The 27,052-nt window shown below is 37.9% G+C and overlaps 1 protein-coding gene and 2 long non-coding RNA genes across 3 annotated transcripts; all 3 read right to left on the reverse strand.

Annotated features, from left to right (window-relative positions):
- Positions 1 to 11,581: 11,581 nt before the first annotated feature.
- LOC118763437 lies at positions 11,582 to 13,106 on the reverse strand. The gene is made up of 2 exons (XR_004999199.1): positions 12,673 to 13,106; positions 11,582 to 11,784 (listed from the first exon to the last, which is right to left on the reverse strand). It is a non-coding gene; the product is annotated as an uncharacterized LOC118763437 (long non-coding RNA).
- A 395-nt stretch (positions 13,107 to 13,501) lies between these two features.
- LOC118763438 lies at positions 13,502 to 19,926 on the reverse strand. Its single transcript, XR_004999200.1, has 2 exons — positions 19,886 to 19,926; positions 13,502 to 13,642 (listed from the first exon to the last, which is right to left on the reverse strand). It is a non-coding gene; the product is annotated as an uncharacterized LOC118763438 (long non-coding RNA).
- Positions 19,927 to 22,708: 2,782 nt separating this feature from the next.
- LOC115211643 (RNA-binding protein 25) lies at positions 22,709 to 26,104 on the reverse strand. Its single transcript, XM_029780275.2, has one exon. It carries the CDS (start codon positions 25,922 to 25,924, stop codon positions 23,537 to 23,539), a length of 2,388 nt encoding a protein of 795 aa, XP_029636135.1. The 5' UTR covers positions 25,925 to 26,104; the 3' UTR covers positions 22,709 to 23,536.
- Positions 26,105 to 27,052: the final 948 nt, after the last annotated feature.

Consider the following 27,052-nt stretch of genomic DNA (forward strand, 5'->3'; position numbering starts at 1 on the left):
CCTGCACAGGTGCCAGGGGGGTCCGGCATTGGCCACGATCGGTTGGAGCTTTTAACGTGCCAGCGGCACGGAAGCCAGCCAAGGAGGCGCTGGCAACGTTCAGATGGTGCTTTTTATGTGCCACCGGCACAGAAGCCAGTCGGAGCGGCGCTGGCATTGGCCACGTTCGGATGGTGCTTTTTATGTGCCACCGGCACAGAAACAAGTCGGGGCGCTGGCATCGGCCACGTACGAATGAAGAAAAATATTTTATTAAGATGAAGATGATGAAAGAGAAAGATAGCTGGAAATAAAACTGTCAAGTGATTACATTTCATTTAACTCTGTAGTATTCAGATTACTCTGTCAAATATAATGCTTATTTATTCATATTGTTTGAAATTAATCCTGCATTATCTTATGGCTTTGAGATTTCAATGATATGACTGCTTATTTTCAAAACAGCATTGTAGGGTAGGTGCGAGAAGCCAGATATAGCCAGTTTGAACATAAAACAAGTAGAATGTTAAGACCGGATATGGCTGATTTAAATGTTAAATGTTATTACAAAACTCATTAATTACTTTATGACCATATTTCATACAGTGTGTTTCAGTTGATTTCGAAAATAATAAAAAATTTGGAGGAATTTTGTGAAATTAATTTTGTCGTTATTAAGCTGCTGCTTAGCAAAAGTTTATTTTATATAATAAAAGAATGCTAACACTAAAAGAGATTTTGTAACATAACGTAAAAAGCACCCACTACACTCACGGAGTGGTTGGCATTAGGAAGGGCATCCAGCTGTAGAAACACTGCCAGATCAGACTGGAGCCTGGTGCAGCCTTCTGGCTTCCCAGATCCCCGGTCGAACTGTTCAATCCATGCTAGCATGGAGAACGGACGTTAAACAATGATGATGAAAAGTTGAGGCAATCTAAGACAAAGTTGGTATTAAAACAGTTAATCAGATTTGTAGGAAAAGCATGAAAAATAATAATAATAATAATAATAATTGTGTACAGTGCTCAGGTGCACTACAACTCATCTAAAGTGTATATATAATCAGGTGTAGTTTCGGCGGATTTCGGAAAGCATGAGGGCCTTAAAAGATGCAGTGTCATGGCAGTCAACAACTGACGCAGGCATTTATTCCATGCTTCAGCAACTCTGAGCGTGAAAAAATGTTTCTGAAAGTCATGGGCTGTATTGTTTTCTGACTTTGTAGGCATGTCCACGTGTGTTAGACACATGGAGATCAAAAAGGTGTTCAGTGTTGTTGTCGGTGAGGTGGTTGATAACTTTGTGGGTGTTTACCAAGTCCGTCGCCAAACGCCGGAGCTTCAGTGAATCCATGCCCAGGGAAACAAGGCACTCAGAATATGGTAGGTGTCTGATGGAGGGTATGCGTTTGGTTGCACGTCTCTGGACAGATTCCAGGAGGTCAATGTTCTGTGCAAGATAGGGGTTCCAAACTGATGATGCGAATTCCAAGTGTGGTCGTACCATAGCTGTATACAGTTTAAATAGATGGCTGGAGAGCGGCTAACAAAACCTGCTGAGTGATGCCAAGACACCCTCGGCCTTCCTGACAATCTTAGAGATATGCTTTGACCAACGCAAATCACTGCTGACAGTGATGCCTAGGTCACGCTCGCAAGAGGATTTCTTGATATCAGTGTTGTGGAGGGAGTATGTGAACGCAGGTTTTTTCTCCCAAAATGCATGGTGGTACACTTGTCCACAGCCAGTTTCAGTTGCCAGTCTGTGATCCATTGCTGCATTGTGTCTAGGTCTGATTGCAGGAAAGAGTTGTAGACATCAGGATCTGTCCTCTTGATTTCAAGGTACAGCTTGATGTCATCTGCATATTTCAATACTGTGGCATTCTTTAAATTGGCATCTATGTCGTTAATGTATGCCACAAACAAGAGGGGACCAAGGACAGATCCCTGTGGTACACCCGATGACATCTCATATGGTGTAGAGTGCTGTCCTAGAACTGTGACTACCTCCTTTCGGCTGAGGATGAAGGATTTCAACCAGTTAAAAAGGTCATCCCCCACACCCATTGCAGAGAGTTTCACCATAAGCCTTTTGTGTGGCACAGAGTTGAAAGTCTTAGCAAAGTCAAGGTAGACAACATCCACCCATGAGCCACTGTCAGTAATCTGAGTAATGAATGAGAATGAACAGTGGCAACAAAAGTTAGTTAGTTAGTTAATTTTTTGGCTCAAAAAGCAAAAAGCAAGGCCATGAAGGGGACATGGAGTTATGTACAGGGTGGTGTTCATGTAAAGAGTTCGGGCCATTTGTGGTCAAGGGAGACTTTGAACCGAGCGGTCGTCGGCATCTTCACTATCTCATCCAGCAGCTTATTCCACAGATCTGCAACCCGGACGGAGAAAGCCCCTCTCCTTCGATTGAGATGAAAATTCTTTCCTTGAGCAACAGGTAGATTGCACAGAGGATTGTGTACAAAGTGTGATGCTGCATGGCAGTGAGACATGGACACTGAATGCAAATGGATGTGTGAAGGTTAGAGAGAAATATAGCAAGCATGCACAGGTGAATTAATATTGCTAGTGTGTGTAAGTGATGTGATAGAGCAGCTGAAAGACAAACTGCGTACAAGAGAAAAGACTGTACTGATACAAATGTATAATGCATACGGATGATGACTAATTGGTAATTGAATTGGAAGACTAAAAAAAAGACAGGTAGAAGTAGTGAAAGCTAATCTCAGGATGTTGAACTTCACAAAGGTGATGACAAAAAAATGTAACAAATGGTGAGATACTGTGTTAGAGAGGGCCTACCCAACCTATGTGGCATGGAAAAAACAGATGTAAAATGATGATAATGATGATGAACACTAACCAGATTATACTCTTACTCTTTACTCTTTTACTTGTTTCAGTCATTTGACTGCGGCCATGCTGGAGCACCGCCTTTAGTCGAGCAAATCGACCCCGGGACTTATTCTTTGTAAGCCCTGTACTTATTCTATCGGTCTTTTTTGCCGAACCGCTAGGTGACGGGGACGTAAACACACCAGCATGGTTGTCAAGCAATGCTAGGGGAACAAACACACACACACATATATATATACATATATACGACAGGCTTCTTTCAGTTTCCGTCTACCAAATCCACTCACAAGGCATTTGTCGGCCCGGGGCTATAGCAGAAGACACTTGCCCAAGATGCCACGCAGTGGGACTGAACCCGGAACCATGTGGTTGGTGAGCAAGCTACTTACCACACAGCCACTCCTGCGCCTATGTTGACAAGATTTATTCATTATGATCCTAAACATCATCAAACCAACTTTCAATAGAAGCTGATTGCTTAGAAGCTGGTATCAGATTAACAGTGAGGCAATAGCAGAATTCATCTTGTTAGTAGATTGTTGATTTAGAAATTGTAATTGATGGAAAGATTCTCTTTAGACTATCATCATCATCACTTTTTCCATAGCATACATTGGATGGGAGTTATTATTCTGCTGCTCTTTACTATTAACAGAACCATGAATTACAGGGCATATTGTTTACTTGGAACATTATAACAGTTACGGTTAACCCTTTAGCATTTAAACTGGCCCAAATATTCTACCTGTTTCGTGTTGGAACTGACCAGATCCAACCTCTCACACTTACCCTACAATGTCATTCTAAAAAGTATACAAACACGCCATTGAAACCTTGAAGGTACAAGATAATGCATAATTAATTCAAACAACGTGAATGCAGGAGTGGCTATGTGGTAAGTAGCTTGCTAACCAACCACATGGTTCCAGGTTCAGTCCCACTGCATGGCATCTTGGGCAAGTGTCTTTTGCTATAGCCCCGGGCCGACCAATGCCTTGTGAGTGGATTTGGTAGACGGAAACTGAAAGAAGCCTGTCGTATATATATATGTGTGTGTGTGTCTGTGTTTGTCCCCCTAGCATTGCTTGACAACCAATGCTGGTGTGTTTACGTCCCCGTCACTTAGCGGTTCGGCAAAAGAGACCGATAGAATAAGTACTGGGCTTAGTACTTATTTTATCAGTCTCTTTTTGCCGAACCGCTAGGTTACGGGGACGTAAACACACCAGCATCTGTTGTCAAGCGATGTTGTGGGGACAAACACAGACACACAAACATGCACATACACATATATATATATATACATATATACAACGGGCTTCTTTCAGTTTCTGCCTACCAAATCCACTCACAAGGCTTTGGTCGGCCCGAAGCTATAGTAGAAGACACTTACCCAAGGTGCCACGCAGTAGGGCTGAACCTGGAATCATGTGGTTCGTAAGCAAGCTACTCACCACACAGCCACTCCTGTGAATGATATGCCTATTTTTAAAATGACATTGAAGGGTAGATATAGGAGGCCAGATCTGGCTGATTAGAACATAAAGCAGATGTAATATTAGTGCTGGATATGGCTGGCTAAAATGCTGAAGAGTTAAACAATACTAACAACACTGATTTGGCTATACCTCCAACTTATGTATTTTATCAATTCACTTAACCCTTTCGTTACTGTATTTATTTTGAGATGCTCTGTGTTTCTTTCAATTACTTTAAATATAACAAAGAATTTAATAAAATAACTTAGTTATCATTCAGCTAGTGTTAGGAATATAAATTGCGACTAAGGTTTGGTGGAAGATCTTTATTCAAAACTTATGAAAACAAGACATTTCAGCCGGGTTGGTAACATAAGGGTTAAAGTATTAATCCAGGCACTTGGATTGATACTTCTATGAGGCACCTGGCAGAATTGGTAGTGTGTAGGAGGATTTTTAGTTGAGGAGTCAAAGATATGTATTGTCACTGACTGTGTAGATATGTCTATGGCAAAAAAGAAAACAAAAAAAAAACATAGCTTTTGTTGACATAGTAAACTTAACTTAAACAGACAAATAAATAGCCACAGCTTATTGTATACAGGCGCAGGAGTGACTGTGTGGTAAGTAGCGTGCTTACCAACCACATGGTTCCGGGTTCAGTCCCACTGCATGGCACCTTGGGCAAGTGTCTTCTTCTATAGCCCCGGGCCGACCAATGCCTTGTGAGTGGATTTGGTTGACGGAAACTGAAAGAAGCCTGTCATATATATTTATATATATATGTGTGTGTGTTTGTGTGCCTGTGTTTGTCCCCCTAGCATTGCCTGACAACCGATGCTGGTGTGTTTACGTCCCCGTCACTTAGCGGTTCAGCAAAAGAGACTGATAGAATAAGTACTAGGCTTACAAAGAATAAGTCCCGGGGGTCGATTTGCTCAACTAAAAGGTGGTGCTCCAGCATGACCACAGTCAAATGACAGAAACAAGTAAAAGAGAGCTGCATAAAGATAGCAACAGCTTATTTTTACAAATACTATATAAATAGTTGAAGTTCTTCAACAGATCCACAACAGGAACCAGAAAGTGATTATAGAAATTATGAAGTTGATTCTCCCTCACTGACAACAAAACAATAGCATAATCTTCACAAGTCTCTGAGAGGGTGTCTAAGTAAGTCTCTCTAAAAATCATCCCATATCATCTTAAGTAAAGAAAAATGCATAAGATAATGTGGTTCTTTATGCAATTGTACCTAGGAAAAAGATGGGGTGATTATGGCTAAAGCATCTTTTATTATAGACTAGCAGTATCGCCCGGCGTTGCTCGGGTTTGTAAGGGAAATAACTATATAAGCATTTTTAGAGAGTTACTTCCCTTATATAAACCGAGCAAAAAATGCGTTAAAAATGCGAAAAAATGATGGTAAATCTTTTTATCATCGTAGACGTGCGCTAATACCCAGAAGGGTTCGATATGAATCATGACTATAAGATACCCGCTTTTGGTTAAACTGCACAGCAAAATGTGGGAGTCGTTAGGAATCTAAATCAGAGGAGACAGACTCTCACACACACAACTTCAGTTTTATATATAAAGATATGTAATCAAGACTAAACAACATAATCTAAACTACTTTTCAATTGCTATATTTACTCATCAACTTGTATGGTTTCTTTGAAAATGGAAGATAATTGTTCTCATTAATCTGTTCACAAGTCTGGCTCCCTCATAGTGTTAATTTCATTAATGAACTGGGAAGCAATCTAACAGTGCCTCCTGCACAAAAAAAGATTGGTATTATGCAGCAGCTAAACTGTTGACAGTGCTTGAAGGCTTTAACCCTTTCAGTTCTATATTTAAGAGATGAGGAATTATGTACATTATTTACATTTGACAGCTACTAACCCCAAGATTCCGAGTTCGATTCCAGGCAGTGACCTGAATAATAATAACATCGAAAAATACCTTAGGAATGAGAACCCAGGTTCGAAATTTCCCCAAGACACCTGATGAAGGCAGAAGGGTATATCAGCAGAAACGTGTTAACAACAAACAAGATGAGAACAAATATCCGTCAAATGCGTTAACCCTTTCGTTACCATATTTCTGTTGACATAAGGCTTTTGTTTCAAATAATTTTGAAAATAATGTGGCTGTGTGGTAAGAAACTTGTTTCCCAACCACATGGTCCCCAGTTCAGTCCCACTGCATGGCACCTTGGGCAAGTGTCTTCTACTATAGCCTTGAGCAGACCAAAACCATGTGAGTGAATTTGGTAGACGGAAACTGAAAGAAGCCCATCACATATATATTCTTTTATTTGTTTCAGTCATTTGACTGTGGTCATGCTGGAGCACCACCTTTAGTCAAACAAATAAACTCCAGGACTTATTCTTTGTAAATCTAGTACTTATTCTATCAGTATCTTTTGCCGAACCGCTAAGTTACAGGGACGTAAACATACCAACATCAGTTGTCAAGCGATGGTGGGAGACAAACAGAGACACAAACTTATATATATACAACGGACTTCTTTCTACCAAATCTACTCACAAGGCTTTGGTCAGTCCAAGGCTATAGTAGAAGACACTTGGCCAAGGCACCATGCAGTGGGAGTAAACCTGGAACCATGTGGTTGGAAAGCAAGCTACTTACCACACAGCCACTCGTGCACCTATGTATATATATGTATATATCTATATGTGCATGTCTTTGTGTCTGTGTCACCCATCACTGCTTGAGAACTGTTGATGGAGTATTTACATCCCTGTAACTTAGCAGTTCAGCAAAACTGACTGATAGAGTAAGTACTAAGCTTAAGAAATAAGTCCTGGGGTTGGTTTGTTTGACTAAAATCCTTCAAGATGGTGCTCCAGCATGGCCACGGTCAAATGACTGAAACAAATAAAAGAATAAATCACTAAACTGTTGTTCCTGCATAGTGCTATAAAAGTTCGATATCACCAAACTCAAGTAAGGACTAAACACTTCCATGGCCTGAGGCCGAACAGTTATAGTTTTTCAATATGCTCTTGCAAAGCATAAGGAAATAGCATAGAACCAATATGAAAATCAAATAGTTGGACATTGTATTATGCAAACTCATAGATAAACCTACATCACAACAGAAAACACAAAGGTTGCATTAACAAGTACCAGTTAAAGACTGTAATAGATTTCATTGGGCAAAAATTATTTAGCAGGTCAAACTACAAAGCTTTATTAGCTCATGAGATATAAATATATATATATATATATAGGCGTAGGAGTGGCTGTGTGGTAAGTAGCTTGCTAACCAACCACATGGTTCCGGGTTCAGTCCCACTGCGTGGCATCTTGGGCAAGTGTCTTCTACTATAGCCCTGGGCCGACCAATGCCTTGTGAGTGGATTTGGTTGACGGAAACTGAAAGAAGCCTGTCGTATATATGTATATATATATATATATATATATATGTGTGTGTGTGTGTGTGTTTGTGTGTCTGTGTTTGTGCCCCCTAGCATTGCTTGACAACCGATGCTGGTGTGTTTACGTCCCCGTCACTTAGCGGTTTGGCAAAAGAGACCGATAGAGTAAGTACTGGGCTTACAAAGAATAAGTCTCGGGGTCAATTTGCTCGACTAAAGGCGGTACTCCAGCATGGCCGCAGTCAAATGACTGAAACAAGTAAAAGAGTATATATATATATATATATATATGTATATATATATGTGTGTGTGTGTGTGTGTGGAGGCGCAATGGCCCAGTGGTTAGGGCAGTGGACTCGCGGTTTTGATTCCCAGACTGGGCGTTGTGAATGTTTATTGAGCAAAAACACCTAAAGTTCTACAAGGCTCCGGCAGGGGATAGTGGCAATCCCTGCCGTACTCTTTCACCACAACTTACTCTCACTCTTTCTTCTGTTGGCCTGCTCGCTTAGCCAGCAGGGTGGCGTCATTTGAAGGCTAAAACAATGCGAAGCGCATTGTGACCAGCGATGTGTAGCAACATCTGATAGCCTGGTGCATTATTATTGCGCCTTTTTTCAATTAATTTTATTCAACAAAAAATTTAGACAAAACGCCAAGCAGAAATTGAAGTAGATGATGAACATTTAAAGATATTTTTGTTACATGTTATTGTTTTTGTTGAATAAAATTTACTGAAAAAAAGCCGCAATAATTATACACCAACCTAATATATATATCATCCTCATCATTGCTTTTTATGTTCACTTTTGTTCATGCTGTCATAGGCTGAAGACCAGATGACCACAGGAGTGGCTGTGTGGTAAGTAGCGTGCTTACCAACCACATGGTTCCGGGTTCAGTCCCACTGCGTGACACCTTGGGCAAGTGTCTTCTACTATAGCCCCGGGCCGACCAATGCCTTGTGAGTGGATTTGGTAGACGGAAACTGAAAGAAGCCTGTCATATATATTTATGTATGTGTGTTTGTGTATCTGTGTTTCTCCCAACATCGCTTGACAACAGATGCTGGTGTGTTTACGTCCCCGTAACTTAGCGGTTCGGCAAAAGAGACCGATAGAATAAGTACTAGGCTTACAAAGAATAAAGGCGGTGCTCCAGCATGGCTGCAGTCAAATGACTGAAACAAGTAAAAGAGTAAAAGAATATATATATGAAGCTAGCATGCTTTGCTGGATGGGTAGTGTCCATGTGCATACACAACAGAGTGTAAATGATTTACAAGGAAAACTGTATAAGAGGAATCAGATATTGTGTGCAAGAGAGAAGACTGCACTGGTTTGGTTATATGATGCAAATGGATGAGGACAACTGCATAAAGAAGTGCTATGCTCTAATTGTGGAGAGTGCCTGTGGAAAGGGTAGACTCAGGAAGACATAGGACAAAGTGGTGAGAAAGGATCTTCGGCCGTTGGACCTCACTGAGGAAATGACAAAAGGACCGAGAGAAGTGGCAATTTGCTGTATTTGATAAGACACATCAAGCTAAGTAAAATTGCTGTCTTGTCCTCTCAGGTGTCAGTGCCACTTAAAGAGCACCCGTGCCAGTGCTGCATAAGTGCACCTGTGCCAGTGGCACGAGAAGCACCCAGTACACTCTGATAAGTGTTAGGAAGGGCATGCAGCTGTAGAAGCCATGCTTCAACAGACGGCTGGAGTCTGGACAGCTCCATGTCAAACCATGCCAATATGGAAAGCATGATGATGAATATATATCATCATCATCGTCATCGTTTAGCATCCGCTTTCCATGCTGGCATGGGTTGGACGGTGCAACTGGGGTCTGGGAAGCCAGAAGGCTGCACCAGGCCCAGTCTGATCTGGCAATGTTTCTACGGCTGGATGCCCTTCCTAACGCCAACCACTCCATTAGTGTAGCGGGTGCTTTTTACGTGCCACCGGCACAGGTGCCAGTCGAGGCTGGCAAACGGCCACGAGCGGATGGTGATTTTTACGTGCCACCAGCACAGCAAATTTTAAAATATCAATTGAATCATGAGCTAGATAAAAAGCAGAAAGTAACTTAGGTGGAATGTTGGTGTCTATTAAGCAGTAAATAGGGATCAAAGTCTACTTCCTATGCGAAGAATAATTGAATGTTTTTACAAACATTTGCATAGTCAAGTTCTATTCTGAATGAAGACTAATAAATATAGGACAGGGGCGATTTAGGAATTATACGTCAGACTAATTCCATTATGACTAACTCTACAAACAAAAAACATTTTTGACTAGTAGAAATAGTAAATTTTATTTAAACAAGCATGGCTGTGCAGTTAGGAAACTTGCTTAGCAACCATGTAGTTTCAAGTTCAGGTTGATCAATACTTTGTCTTGTAAGTGAATTTAGTACATGGAAACTGTGTAGAAGCCCATCATATATGAGTGTGTGTATATGTGTTTGTCCCACCACCACTGCTTGACAACTAGTATTTGTTTATTTCCCCTTTTGGTAAAAGAGATCAATAGAATAAGTACCAAACTTAAACTACTAAACCTAATTAGTTTGACTAAACCTTTCAAGGCAGTGCCCCAGCTTGGCCACAATCCAATGAACTGAAACAAGCAAGAGGTAAAAGATATTGTTCGATTGAGTAGACCTATGATCAAAGGCAGTCTAGCTACGACCATCCCTCCATCATTTTCTATATTTTGCATATTTAGAATGGCACTGTCCATTGTGTCCATTTTTATAAAAGGATGGGGTTGGGTGTGATTTGAGAGAAACTGACTGCTATTTCTAGCAGGTCAAGCAATAGTGAAGAAGTATCCTTGTTGACTTGCATTTGAACAGAAGTTTCAGTTGAGAAAACAAAACAAAAACCATCTATTATTGGATTTTACAAAAATCATGTCAATAAATTGATAACTAACAAACTAAATATGAAACCGTATTATCATTTATTGACAAAGAGATGGGAGATAAGATGGTAAAATTCTAACCCATAAATAAAATTGGAAAGAATTATAATAAAAACAGTAAAAAATATTTTTTCATATATTTTTTAAACTCTGTTCAAGGCCAGATTAAGAGTGGAGCTATAAAAATTTTAATTCAAACACAAAATGATGACATATAAAACCAACAGCAATGGGATTTTAAAAACAGAATACAGAAAACAAAACTTAAGTATTGTAAAGCATTTCGTCTGGAATTGTACTGTTTTTCCAATTATACTACATTAAAGATAATTATCATAATAATTTCTAACTTTAGTTCAAGACCACACGTTTTAGGAGAGCAGTATAGTCAATTTAATCAATTGCAATAAATCACTGGTAATTATTTTACCAATACTGAAGTGTGGGGAGATAAAATGCAAAGTTGGCCATGGTGGTATTGAACTTAGAATCTATAGGTTACATGGCAAGGTGTTTTGTGTACCATTCAAGTCTCTTATGTCGCTGAGCCTGAAGAGATGAAAGGTGAAGTTCACCTCAGTGGGAACAAAAGTCAAAGCTGCTTTATCAATCCACCACCCTAAATGATAACAAAAATAATACAGACATTTTTATATTTCCACGTTAGGCAAATATTTTTAATGGAGGAATAAAGATGGTTAAATTCTGTGAAATGTCTGAGCAGAAACAATAAGATTGAACGCTGAGAAATGAAATGTTTAGTCAGATCATCACTGTTTTAGCTAGATCATTACAGAGGCACAAAACCAAAAATTTTAAAAGAAAAATGCAGTTAATATACTTTACTAGTAATTTTTGAGAACTCCAGAGAAATGAAAGGTAAAGTTGATCCTAAATAGATAAACAGGCAATGCCCTTAACTTCCATAAATCCTTCAAAAACTGGTACTCATATGGCTGATATTAATTTTGAACAGCTGTTTTGTTTTGTATTTTTTTTTCTTTTCTTTTTTTACTTACTGAGTCAAGAGGAAGGTGTAATGCCCATAGCCTTTTCAGAGCTATTCCTGACCAGTGAGGCTGATGCCATTAATGTTACTCTTGAAACTTTGTCAGTCAACACCTGTAGGAAAGATAAGCATAGAGGGAACACCAGAGGGTTAATGTTTTGGAAGGACTTGGGGTAATGATTAGTAAGGAGCTAGGAATGTTGGATATATGAAGGGTAAAGACTGGAGGACAGAGAAGCAGGATGGGAATGTTTGAGTAGATGTGACATGAGTCCAGTCAGCTCCAAAGTGATGTCTGGAGGGGAGAGAGCATCATCATCATCATTGTTCGACCGTGGTCGAGACAATGGAATTTACCATGCTACGCCAGACTTCACGGTCCATCATGGCATTACAGAGGTCCTGTTGCTGGATGCCTGTATCCCTGGAGATTACATCAGGGTAGGAGAGTGTGCGCCCTCTGGTATTGCGAGTAGATGGCTTCCAGAGGAGAAGAGTAGAAATTACTTCTTTTTCAGCTCTACAACAATGTCCAGCAAACTGGACTCTCCTACCTTTCACAAGAGATGACACAGGTGGTAGTTTCCCATATATTTGCATTTTGGTTGGATGGCGCTTCCACAAGAGATTTTGAACTCTCATAAGGAGGCGAGTGTAGGTTCCATCCAACCGCCTCTCAAGCTTCTTTGATAGCGTCCAGGTTTCTGAGCCATATAGTAGAATTGGTTCGACTGTGGCTTTGAAGATTTCAAGTTTGAGAGAGAGAGAGAGAGAGAGAGAGAGAGAGAGAGAGAGAGAGAGAGAGAGAGAGAGAGAGAGTCATGCACTAAGAAAGAACTTCAAAATGTTCACATTCTAGGGAGAAAAGACTGGGTTGTACTCGCTAGCATGAGAGACAGAATTAGTGACAAACATACAGATGCAATGAGCTAATTCTTGAGAAGCAGAGAACATGGCAGTGGAGATATTTATTTTGATGAAGTACAGATTCTAACACTTACAGCCCTCAAAAACAATAGTCTTTTTTTTTTCCAGCATCAGCATGGAATGTATGGACCTTGTGCTGGAAATCAATACCAACACCTAACTGGTAATTGTTTTACTGACCTTTGGAGAACAAGAAGAATAAAGTTGACCTCAATGAGATTTGAACTGAGAATGTGAATGGATATAACTAAATACTCAATAATAATAGTCCACATATAATTTGCTTGTCATCATCATCATCATTTAACGTGTTTTTAGGTTGGACAGTTTGGCCAGAGCTGGCAAGGCCTGGGACCTAGCCAAGCTCCATTCTGTTCTGGCATTGCTTCTACAGCTGGATGCCCTTCCTAACACCAACCACTCCACAGTGTGCCATGCTGAGAGTTGCTGAAGCATGGAACAAACTGCCGGCATCGGTTGTTAGTTGTCGGAGCACTGCATCCTTCAAAACTTCCATGCTTCCTGAGATTCGCCAACACTACACTTGATTTTCTCCCCTCCATACACACACAAGCATGTATCTGACTCATACATTGTTCGCTTTCCAGACATTTCTACATTACTGCATGTACTTTATATGCACTTTCTGACACAAGTTGTGGTACACCTGAGCACTGTATACAATTAATTTCATTATCATAGTAATAGCATTGAAGTAGAAGGCTGTCATTTGACAAATAGAATGTGTTGTGTGAATGGCAGAACATTTTACTTTCATTTTAGTTCTAATACAGCATTTTGAAAAGTACAAAAAGAATGTAGCAATTTTGTTTGTTTATTAGTATGTACGTATACTACACACACACACACACACTGCAGAAGATACTATTTTCAAAAGCTTTATTTTATGACCATTTTCCCCATGCTGTCAATACACCAACATTTAAACATACACTTTTTTTTTCTTTAACTTGTTTCAGTCATTTGACAGCGGCCATGCTGAAGCACCACCTTTAATCAAGCAAACCAACCCCGGGACTTATTCTTTGTAAGCCCAGTACTTATTCTATCGGTCTCTTTTGCCAAACTGCTAAGTGACGGGGACATAAACACACTAGCATCGGTTGTCAAGCAATGCTAGGGGAACAAACACAGACACACACACGTATATATATATATACGACGGGCTTCTTTCAGTTTCCGTCTACCAAATCCACTCACAAGGCTTTGGTCGGCCCGAGGCTATAGTAGAAGACACTTGCCCAAGGTGCCACGCAGTGGGACTGAACCCGGAACCATGTGGTTGGTAAGCAAGCCACTTACCACACAGCCACTCCTGTGCCTATATAGATATATTATACAACAAACCTCATTTTCCATCTATTATTTCCATTCACCAGATATTGGTTGGCTTGAGGCTACATATATGACTGGCCTGAGGCTTATACATATAAGCATAGCTGTGTAGTTAAGACATTCACTTTCAACAAACAGAGTTTGGAGTTCAGTTCTACTGTATGGCACCTTAACCCTTTAGCATTTAAACCGGCCATATCTGGCCAAAAGTATTCTGCCTGTTTTATGTTCAAACTGGTCAGATCTGGTCTCTCACACCAACCCTACAATATCATTTTAAAAATTAACTACCTCATCAAAATCTCATAGCTACAAGATTAATGAATGATTAGTTCAAAACAATGTGGATAAAAAGGATTAAGTTTGGCAGAATAATGTGAACACTAAAGGGTTAAACAAATGATTTCTACTATAGTCCCAAGGCAATCTAAGCCTTGTGAGAGGGTTTGGTAGACAGAAACTGAAAGATGTCCATCGTTTGTGTGTGTGTGTGTCACTCATATAGAAGCAGTGTCATCATTTTCAGTCTCCTGTGAAAACATGTCTAGCCATGAAGAAATATTACCTTATTTAGAAAAAGCTCAGGGTCGGTGACAGGAAGAGCATCTGGGTGTAGAAAGTTCATTTCAACAAATTCCATCCAACTCATGCCAGCAGGGAAAAGTGGACATTAATATGATGATGATGATGTGTGTGTTTGTGTTTCTTGGTTATGACAACATATAACAGTTGTAAGCAAATGACACCATTATAGAAGCAGTATCATTCATTTCCAGCTGAGAAACAAGGGTTGGTGATAGGAAGAGCATCTGGCCAGAGAAAAATCTGCTTCAATCAATTTTGACTCATGAAAGTATGGAAAATACATGTTAGAACAATGATGATAAAACATATATATACACACAACCATGCTAGCATGGAAGGTGGACTTTAAATGATGATGATGATGATACAGGGTGGGAGGAAAGTAACTAGGCAATCAGAAACTGCTTATAGAATTTTTAATATCACTGAAGTCAAGAGGAAAACATTTTTTAAACAGACAACACTAATGGGGATTTATTATTTTCTTATTGGTCTTATTTCTTATTTTTTCAAATGGCTGGTCACTTGACTGTCCAGGAATGAGCTAAGATGGTAGCACACTATGAAGTGTGGAATTCCATTGTTTTGGTTCAGAGATGGTGGCATGCATGGAAAGGTAAGCCTGCAACACTATGTCCAGAGACAATAAAAAGTTGTCATGTAATGCTGATGACCAGAGGCTCTGTGAACTATGCAAAAACAAGTGGCTGTCCAACCACATCCAGATCAGCAAAGAACATGGCAACAGTGCAGGAAATGTTTAATTGCAGTCCGCAAAAATCAACATGTCGAGCAGCTTGCGAAAGTGGACTAACAAGACACACAATGTGGATGGAATGGAAGCACTCCGTCGGTTCCGACGACGAGGGTTCCGGTTGATCCGAATCAACGGAACAGCCTGCTCGTGAAATTAACGTGTAAGTGGCTGAGCACTCCACAGACACGTGTACCCTTAACGTAGTTCTCGGGGATATTCAGCGTGACACAGAGAGTGACAAGGCCGGCCCCTTGAAATACAGGTACAACAGAAACAGGAAGTAAGAGTGAGAGAAAGTTGTAGTGAAAGAGTACAGCAGGGATCACCACCATCCCCTGCCGGAGCCTCGTGGAGCTTTAGGTGTTTTCGCTCAATAAACACTCACAACGCCCGATCTGGGAATCGAAACCGCGATCCTACGACCGCGAGTCCGCTGCCCTAACCACTGGGCCATTGCGCCTCCACAGACACACAATACAGTGTTGCATAAAGAATTGAATTTTCGTCGGTGGAAACCCCATTATGTGCAGGAGCTAAAACCTGGAAGTTGTGACCGCAAAATGGAATATGGAGAGTTCAATGCTAGGTTGGCATGAAGATTGGCCTGAATTGTTTGAAAACATCTTCTGGAGTGACAAGGTTGTATCCCATGTTAGTGGTTTCATCAATCATCACAACTGCCATTACTGGACATCGTGTAATAAGGATTTGAACATGACGGTCGAGAGGATGCAAGCTTGACCAAAAGTGACCAGTGTGTGAGGAATGACAGCAACGAGTCTTTAGACTGTATATGACACCATGAATATGGGCCGCTATCTTCAGATGCTTGAAAATTACCTGTGGCCCCCAGTGTCTGGCTGGGATAACATTGGTGACCTGATATTCATGCAGGATGGTGCACGACCCCATTTTGCTCTTACTGTGCGTGCATGATTAGACCAACATTTTCCAGGCCATTAGATGGGACGATGCGAACCCCATGAATGGCCTCCAAGAAGTTCACATCTCACTCCACGTGATTTTTACCTGTGGGATTACACAGAAGAGAAGGTATACAAGACAAAATTTCACACACAGGAGAATGTGGAGACACGGATTCAGGAGATTCTCAATGATATCCCAGACGATGTCTTCAGAAATTTGTTCATTCCATCCCTGGCCGTTTGAGGAAACTGGTCGACGCCACCAGTGCTAATGTTGAAATATGAAGATTTACTTTCATTTTCTCATGTAATAAAGAACATGTATCATTTGTTTCAATAACTTTATAAAAGGAATATGGATTTTTTTACCAATTTTTAATGCCTACTTACTTTTCACCCATCCTGTATATAATAAATATATATACTATGTGGTATATAGAAGATATTTTCATAAGAAAGAAAAGAATATCTAATTTCATTTGAACAGATGTGTTATTCACTATGATTGAAAAAATTGTCATGCTTGGCTGTGTGGTTAAGAATTTCACTAGGCAAGCATATGATTCTAAACTTGATTCCACTGTAAGTGTATTTTACCACTGTTTTGAATGGACTAATGCCCTGTGAGTAAAATTTGGCAGATAGGAGCTGTGAAGAAACAGCGAACAAAAATACCTGGTGGTATTTATTCCACTCAAGATGCACAAACACTCCCTTGTAACACACTCCAGTGAAAATGAAGTGTACAAGTGACTGAGCCCAGTGGTTGTGTGGTAAGAAGCTTGCTTACGGAAATGGCTCTGGGTTAAGTCCCACTGCGTGGCACATTGGGTGTCTTCTGCTATATCCTTGGGCCAACCAAAGCTTTGTGAGTGGATTTGGTAGATGGAAACTGAAAGAAGCTCGTCGTATATATATATATTCATAAAGGGAAAGTTTACAAAAATAAACAAAAGATGAAGGCAGGTGGAGTACAAACAAACAAATGTATTAGTATAGCGCTCAGGAATAGAAATAGAAAAAGTCTTTTATGTTACGAGCCTACGCTCTTCGACAGAAAGATACACAGAAAAAAAACAAGGAGAGAAAAAAATGTGTGTAGGAGCTAACGATCTATCATGGCGTCCTCCATGATAGATTTCACTATATATGCATATATGGGTACAGGACATCACCAACAGTAAACAACATGAAATACGAAAACAAATAAGTGAAATTGCACAAAAAAACAAGAAAAAATGGAAAACAAGACAAATAATAGAAAGAAGGACCCTTCATCAGTTGTTGGCTGTCTATCTACTCCTCATTTCGAGCAATCAACGACAATGGAGAGTTGATAGACAGCTGACGACTGATGAAGGGTCATTCTTTGTATTACTTGTCTTGTTTTTCATTTTTTGTCTCTTTATCTGTGTATTTAATTCATTTGTTTTCGTATTTCATGTTTACTGTTGGTGATGTCCCGTACTTATATATGCGCATATATATATATATATATATATATATAACGGAAGGTTTACGAAAATAAACAAAAGACGAAGGCAGGTGGAGTACAAACAAATAATGTATTAGTATGGCGCTCAGGAATAGAAATAAAACAAGTCTTTTACATTTCGAGCCTACGCTCTTTGACAGAAAGATACACAGAAAAGAAACAAGGAGAGAAAAAAATTGCATGTAGGGGCTAACGATCCAACATATATATATATATTATTTATATTATTATTTAACTGAATGCCATGCATCCATTTCCAAGTAAGTTTTTATATATATGTCTCTGTGTTTGTCCCCCCACCATCGCATGACAACCGATGTTGGTGTGTCTACATCCCTGTAACTTATTGGTTCAACAAAAGAGACCGATAGAATAAGTACTAGGCTTACAAAAAATAAGTTCTGGGGTTGATTTGTTCGACTAAAGATGGTGCTCCAGCATGGCCACAGTCAAGTGCCAGCAATATCCAACCCAAATATTTTACCTATTTTATGTTAAAATAACTGACTGCTCACTTCTCTCAATGTCATTCTAATAATAAACAATAGCATCAAAATCTTGAAGCCACAAGATAATGCACAATTAATACAAAAAAAATGTGAATAAATGTTACATTTGACAGAGTGATCTGAATGTTAAAGAGTTAATGCAAAGAAAATAAGTTTAAGCATCTTGATTAGCAAACATTGTTTAGCTTATGACTTTTAATGTTAACCCATTTTGAATCTCAGTTTCAAATTTGAATTTACAGCTTCACTGACACCTTGTTGTTACATAAATAACACAAGGTTTCATTTGATAAAACCTCTTTCATAGTTTTAAATTGTATTCTAAACACCAACATAATATACCAGTGGAAAAAAAAAAAAGACGTATTTTACTAAACCCTTTGAAAATTTAGAAAAACATATAGGCAGTGAATTATCATTAATAATACAGTCAAGATCAGGTTAATGTAACTCTGTGACATTAAGTAAAGAGGAACTTCGAATGACAACAAAACATTATTTCAGATTGTAAACTGGAGGTACCCAGAGATAGTCAGTTACTTTATGAGTATTTGGTGAATCCCATAACAAACTGGCTCAGTGCTTTCACCTGAGACTTTATCTATAGCAAGTCAGCTCAGTGAAGCATGTACCACCTTCACAAGCTAAATCCACAACAGGATTTGAACTTGGCACTGGAAATTAAACACTTGATAATTTTGAAAAAAAAAAAATATATATATATATACCTGAACTAAACTATTTCTGGATTGCCTCCTCCCACAAAGGTTCATCATCTCCCAGTACATGAAAATACTCCTTTGCACTTTCCAATATTTCCTATTCTAGAAACTATTAAGTTTCTTTCAGCTGTAAACTAAGTTGATACTGATAACACCAATAGAGTTCCTTTGATCAGTTTCTGATGCTTCTATTAAATTGCAATAGGAGTTTGCAGAAAGAAAATATATATATTTATATAATTAAAAAGTTATGAGATATTTTTTAGATAAATCAACCTTTCTTATGTTTCTACCTCGGTAATTTTTATATTTTTCATAACTAACCACCTTGGGGTAGAATCCATTAATCTTTGGTCAGTTAATTCCTCTAGTAGTCAAATACTTTGGATTTGAATAACCTCTGTATGTTCAGTAATGTTTCCTTATCTTCAGGTGCTACCTTTATATATATATATGTGTGTGTGTTTTGTTTTCATATAAACAATACACAACTATGTTAGCAATGTGTAGAATTTTATGAGTAAACAGGATTATTTTGTCATACCTAAAAACTTTAAAGTTTTTTGTCATTGACTTCAGTCAAGCGTACCCGTTAGTAAATCTAAAATAACTTATTTTAGCTTCATTGATAGCCAACAATAAAGCTAATCACACAAACCTTTCAGCTTTGAAGAAATAATTCTGCTTACCAACAAACAATTATTATATGCTTGCTTTTATGTTATACATAAAACCAGTCAAGCATTCATTAACGATTACCCAATACTTTTATGAGTATCAAATCTATATTTACAAGAGGTTGAGTGTGTTTCACCAAACAGTGGCTCCATTATATATACTCTTTAACTTGTTTCAGTCATTTGACTGTGGCCATGCTGGAGCACCACCTTTAGTCGAGCAAATCGACCCCGATACTTATTCTTTGTAAGCCCAGTACTTATTCTATCGGTCTCTTTTGCTGAACCGCTAAGTGACGGGGACGTAAACACACCAGCATCGGTTGTCAAGCAATGCTAGGGGGACAAACACAAACACACACATATATATATATACATACGACAGGCTTCTTTCAGTTTCCGTCTACCAAATCCACTCACAAGGCATTGGTCGGCCCGGGGCTATAGCAGAAGACACTTGCCCAAGGTGCCACGCAGTGGGACTGAACCCGGAACCATGTGGTTGGTTAGCAAGCTACTTACCACACAGCCACTCCTATATTCTTGTATAAGATGGAATAGGACTTTTAATCACATCAGTTTCACTAAAACTGTTAGAAGTAACAGCTGTAAGTTCAATCTTAGCCTGAAAATATGTTATATATATATAGAAATACAACTCTTGAAGACAACTGGAAAATAAGAAAGATTGAATGTTAAGGTAGATAAACAGATAAAACACAAATGATGGTGCTAACAATCCAAGAAATCAGCAGCAAGGTGGTTGCAACTCATCTCTAAAAATATAAATTAAATATTTCAACAGAAAATTGAAAGCAAATTTGAAACCTTGCTGAAAATTTGAATAAACATTTACTACATTGTTGGAAGTTATCGAATTTCAAATGAAAAAAATATTATGTTCAGCTGTTAAATATTTTAATAACTAGTGTAGTATGATCATGGAGAGAGAGACACACACACATATATATATGTCTATATATATATATATAATATATATATATATATGCTTCAAAGTTTAATTTTTGAAAAGTTAGCATACCCTTTATTTAAAATTAGGGTAGAGTATGGGTTGTTAGAACACCCCATTAGCAATTCAGTTAATTAGTCATAAATAACAACTTAAATGTAAATAGGCAAAAGACAGAAATAACCAGAATGAAAAAATGCTTAAGATTACTATATATTCTAGAAAAATTCAAAGGAAATTAAAACAAAATAGTTAAAAGTGAAAATTACTTTTTGCCTAAGCTAATTTTAGATCATGAACTTTTCTCACCTTTTAATTCTGTTGTTAGTCATTAATTAATGTCGTAAAACATAAGATTATTTTCTATTTAGAAAAATGAAGTTTTTCATTCAATATCTTAACCCTTTTGATACCAACCCGGCTGAAACCGGCTCTGGCTCTGAGTACAAATGTCTTGTTTTCATAAGTTTTGAATTAAAATCTTCCACCAAACCTTAGTCACAATTTATGTTCCTAACAGTAGCTAAATGGTAACTAAGTTATTTTACTAAATTCTTTATTATATTTGAAGTAATTGAAAGGAATAGAGAGCATCTCAAAATAAATATAGTAACAAAAGGGTTAAATCCAAAAATCCAAACAGATATAACTGTTAATTACCATCAAGGATTCAGTGAGGAATGAAAGAGAAACTGCCTAAATTGGTAAACTTTCATATCTTCCCATATTTATGTAATCCACTGGCTTCTCAACATTAGATACAAATGTTGAGTTCTAATGTAACAGATTCACCTGCAGCTTTCCTTGGGTGATGGAGAACGAATAATTTTGATGACAACAAATGGTTCTATTGCACAAAGTTGTGTACTTGTTCCTCATCTTTACAGAGCTAAATGAAGAGATGCACAGAATTGTGTCCTGTCTAGTGATGCAGTAAATCATCCACAGCAGATATAAACTCAGAGACTTAAGTTAGAGATCTTATCTCTTAAGCCGTTTTGCCTTTATGGGGATGAGTGAGACAAGTACAAAGAAACTATAGATAACAGAAATTTGTTGAAGCTTTATCATTCCCACCATGGACTACAACTGTTTAAACTCATGTCACTACTTAATAAGGCATAAGGCTAGCATATTTGAGGGGTGGAGTCGATCAATTTCATTAAATCCAGTACTTCGCTGGTACTTTATTTTATCCACCCAAAAGGATGAAAGGCAAAGTTGACCATGGTGGAATTTGAACTCACAATGTGAACAGCCTGTCTCCAAGGGATGTGTACATCATAAAGATCAATGCTTAGCTTGTTTCATAATGATAGATAGATGGAATACAATGTACTTTGAGAAAAGATGGTCTGCTATTATAGATACCATTTGCAAAATTCCTTGTGATTTTGAACACATAATACATGAACTAGCAAACTAATACCTTTCCACTCAGCAACTTATCTGATGAAAGTGTAAGCAAAACTTATATTACATCACAAAGTATTTTCTTCATACTTTGTCAATTAAGTATTTTTTCTGAAAGGAAAACTAATATCTTGTGAAGTTTTCTCCAGTGATAGGAAATGAAGATTATGTTTGAGTAAATAAAAGAATATTTGTTAATCAAATAGTAAAGAACTATTGGTTAGGTACAAGCTGCACATATGTGTGTTAAGGCATGTTAAATGATGAAATTGTAAAGGTGGTAACACAACTAGAGTAACGCCCCTTCCCTATAGATATTGCATATACAGGTAATGCACGAAACTCTGTAGAGGTAGCTGAAGAACAATTAGGTTTTAAATTAATACAATTTATATATATAATATATATAAATATATATACATATATATATATATATATATATATTTATGTATGTGACAAATATAATAAAATAATATTCATTTTCTTCATTGGAATGTCTTTACTTTAATGGATATGCTTACCTCATTGAGGAAGTAAGAATGTACAAAATCAAAACCAGAAATTCAGAAGACAAAAAAAAAAAAAAAAAAGACAAAGAAAAGAGAAGTGGTGCTTCACCATGAAGATTTGGGTGAGTACACCTGGTTACTGCTTCAAACTAAGTTGTACTGCTTTTAAATCAATCATTCCACTCCTTTGGTACAGGTTTCAAATTATTTATTTCCTGGTTTATGTTTTCAATTTGTCTGTCTTTTGTTCATGAAAAGCAAAAAATGAAACATTTTTTTTCCTTTCTCCAGCAAGGTTGAGTTGATATAGTCAGAAAAGTATGAGATATAAAAAATACTTGCTAGGAGAATGAAAACAAAAAACAAAAAAAAAAGTTCTTTATCAGCTCTATCTTTCTTTTGGTAATTTTTCCTATGAATTCAAAAATTTGTAGTGTTGTTTATTAAAGTTGTAATTGTGAAAAAAAATGCTTTTTCAAGTAATGTTGTTATTTTAACACCAACTCAAACTTCACTGCTGTCACATAAAATATGAATTATTGAGAAGCATTAAAATAAAGTTGTCTTTGATTTTTGATCAAGCATATTTCATTGTTTGTTTATCCCCCACAAAATTGGACAGAGCATTGTTGTTGTTACTACTACTGTTGCTGTTGTCTTTTTTTTAAAGTTGAGAAAAGAGAGGAAGGGAATGAAATTTATAGAAGAAACAATGAGTATGGATTGGCAAGGAGAAAACATTAACTGAAATGTAAGGTAAAAGTGCAAGAGAACTGGATTATGAAAATTGGAAGGAAATAGGAGGGGGTGGGAAAGACAAAAACTAGAAAAAAAAAATTTAATCATTAAAAGGAATTGGAGAGCATGGGAGTAGGGGAAATTAAGGCATTTAAAAAAATAAATGAATCTTTAGTCTTTGCTGCAATCTGTAGATGCTGAATTTGTATGTTTATGTAGAAGGGTCTGACAATTATACTTTTCTTTTTCTTTTTTTTTTTAAATGTGAGAGAATTGTCACATTATTTGACAAGTCCAGCTTTCTTAGCCTCAGTCTCATAGATGAGTAACCTCCACATCTTGACAACAAACACCTCAGCTTCTTCATCAAGAACCATGGCTACGTCATTCAAGATGCTCTGCGGAGAACTACGTCCAATTACCTTTTGGCAAATAAAGTCAGTTAAAGTGGGCTCCTCCTCACCAATGTATTCCACTATTTTCTTATTTACCCAAGGTCTAATGCGCTTGTTCATAAGAGTTTGGTCCACTGTATTCCAGTCTAAATGATAAGAGAACAATTCATCCTTCCCTGTTGGAATTTGCTCAATAAGCTTTTTGATCAACTGTCTCTTTTCTTCGGCTGTGGTTGTTTTCTTTTCGGATTTCTCTTCATCATAATCTAATGGAACAAGTTTGCGCTTTTTCACTACATCCGTGCTGTCATCATCTTGACTGAAAACATCACCAACAGTTATCCTTTTCTTTTTGAAAGAAGTGTTTTCACTAGGACTGTCTGAACTTCCAATTTTTATTGAACTAAAACCAATTTTAGCAGGTTCATCTTTAGCATTCGATGAAATGCTTGGTTCCATGTTACTGTCCAGGTTTTTGTGAAGAGGTCTATCCATACCAGAAGATGGGCTTTTGGAATTGTTGGCGATGGAAGGGATTTCAACAGGTTTTAATGTTGGTTGCATTTTTGGTGGAGGACTACGTTTGATCTCCATTATCTCGCAATCACCTTTAGGTTCTTTCCTGGGACTTGGAAGAGGTGGAGTTCGGGGTTTCTTAACAGGAGAAGGTGACTGGGGAAGTAAGTGAAGCCGAGGTTTCAGGTGTTCATCTCTTTCCTGTTCCATTTTAGCAATTTCGGCTTCAGCATCTTCATGACCTTCTTGTAAGAGTCGCAATCGGATTTCCTCTAATTCTTCCTTTTCTTTCTGTCTGTCTCTAGCATCTAATTGCTTTTCAACTTCTCGTTCACTAAGTCGACGGGCAAGAGCACTACCTTTGTAAAACTTTGGATCATCTCGCAAGTCATCATAGTCTTCCAGGAACTCTTTCAGACGTCGAGCTTCTTTAGACTCTTCAGCTTTACGAGCGGATTCACGTTCTCGTTCTTTATCATATTCTCTCATACGCTTCTTTTCACGGAGCATCCAGTTCTTTAACCGTTCCTGGTATGCTGCTTCTTTCTCACGGAATTTCTTTTCCAGCTTACGTCTTTCCAAAGCTTCTTCCTCTTCTTCAAAGTCTCGACCACGACCCCGACGATCTCTGTCCTTTGACCTTTCCCTTGACCGGTCTCTTGATTTTTCTCTGGATCTTTCTCGAGATTTATCCCTCCTGGACCGTGACCGTGATTCAGATCTAGACCTAGATCGTGTTCGGGAAGAACTTCTAGAATGGCTGCGATCTCTTTGGAAAACTTTACTTTTATGAACTTTATCCTTCCGTGCTCTGGAATCGTCGTGTCGTCTTCGACTGCTTGACTGAGAAGTACTTTCACGGTTTCGATTCTCTTTATCATTTACTTCCTCATCTTTATGAAGATCTCGGAAGCTCTTAATTTCTCTGTTGATAATATTTTTGGTGTCTTCTTCCAGCTCCATATCATCAAGACCCTTATCGGCCTGAATTTTTTCTTCCTTATTTTTCCTGTGCATACCTTTACCGTCTTTCTCTTTCTCTGCAGGTGGCTCTTTAGCCAAATCGTCAGCAAATTCCCTGAGAATAGCATCCAGACCTGCTTTGATAATACTATCTTCACATTTAGTGCTATCGTCAAGACCATCACCGTTCGTAGTCTCCGGTGTTTCCTGTTCAGATTCCTCTCCTTCTTCCTTTTTCTCCTTCTCTTTCTCACCATCCTCTTTCACCTTTGCCTCAGCAACCTTCTCATCGCTCTTTTTCTTCTCGTATTCATCTAGCAAAGTTTTAGTTTTAGCATCAACTTTCACAACTAACTTTTTATCAGCAATTTCAAAATCATTTAAAAGCCTGATACACCTGAGTGTAGCTTCAGGATCTTCATACTCACAAAATCCGAAGGCTTGCATTTTCCCGGATGCTCCTTGTACCCGTTTCCAACTCAAAACGTCGCCGCATTTCTGTAGCATTAGTCCAACCATCGCATCTGGCGCTCTGTCGCTGATGTTACCCACAAATACTGTCGTTACTGGTGGTTTGTCTTTCTTTTTGTCATTTACTTTATTTTCTATCTTTTTTGGTTTACTTTGAGTCAATGTAGAAGTAGAACTTGTACTTACGATTGGTCGTATAACAGGAGGTATGAGTCCCATCGGACTAACAGATACCATACCCATTGTTGGAAAAGTATAGCCTTGTGTCATCATACCAGGTACCATAGGTGGCATTCCTATAGGTTGCCGAGGTGGTAAAGACATAATATCCTTTTTGCTTCCTTTTTCAAAGAAAATTGCCGAAATCAACACTCAGAGTCATTGTTTTCTACTTACTAGCGTGTTCACATAAGCGCCATAAACGTGCAAATGGCGACCATGACTAAGATTTACGTCCCTTTGGACGAACTCTCCTGTTATTTGAATACATCCAAAAGAAAGCAGCATGGCTGTAGAGGTTGTTGTACAAAAGACAATTGCTGCTGATTACTCTTACTTTAGCTTGGGGGTGACTTACACTTTGAAATAGGACCGGGAGCTGTCGAATTTTCTAAAATATTAGACTAAAATAATTTATTACCATTTAATAGTTATACCAAGATATAAATATACTGTCTCTAAATATTAAACAATATAGAAAAGATTAAATATTTGCATTTCTGTTACATAATTTATTTTATTGATCAATATTTATTTTTCCAATATATATTTATTATATAACTTTAGATTAAAATAAAATTAATTTGATATTAGAATTCTAAATTAAATGAAGAGTAATCAAAATAAATATAAGGTTGTCCTCCCAAAAGTTCGTAGAAAGTCTTGGAAAATAATGGTCTTTATTTTGAGGAATAATTTTTGTTGTTTTTGTTAGTACTTGGCGAGTAAAATTTCAATTTTCGCAAATATACTCGGTGTATGTGTATATGTATGTATATTACTTCAAAAGTTCCCGCAAGCCCATATGTAAAAAAAAAATTTTTTTACGGAAATCGACGGAAAGGTCTACTAGAGACGAAAGATCGCCCGCAAGTGTTTACGAACTTTTGGGACAACCTAATATTTAGATTAGTTTTTAGTTCCGAGCCGTCAAAGAAATATTAAACATCTAAGAATCACATGCACCGACTTGTTTTTTGTTTGTTTTTTAATTTTTGGTACATGTGCGTTTTAGAAGTTGTTTGTGTACACCGTGCAGTACTAAAATATCCCAAGTCTTACAATAAATACACTTATAGATAAAAATTAGTGTAGAGAAAAATACTTAAATCATCAAACTTGAGGACTTAAAATATAGTATTGAATTTCTAAACTTTTTTTTTTTACCCTTTATAAACAACTAGCAGTATCGCCCGGCGTTGCTCGGATTTGTAAGGGAAATAACTATATAAG

The sequence above is a fragment of the Octopus sinensis genome, linkage group LG5 (assembly GCF_006345805.1).
Source record: "Octopus sinensis linkage group LG5, ASM634580v1, whole genome shotgun sequence".
NCBI classification, from domain to species: domain Eukaryota; kingdom Metazoa; phylum Mollusca; class Cephalopoda; order Octopoda; family Octopodidae; genus Octopus; species Octopus sinensis.

Excerpts from the sequence above, each read along its gene's own strand:
- LOC115211643 (XM_029780275.2), bottom strand. The coding sequence starts at position 25,924 with ATGTCTTTACCACCTCGGCAACCTATAGGAATGCCACCTATGGTACCT.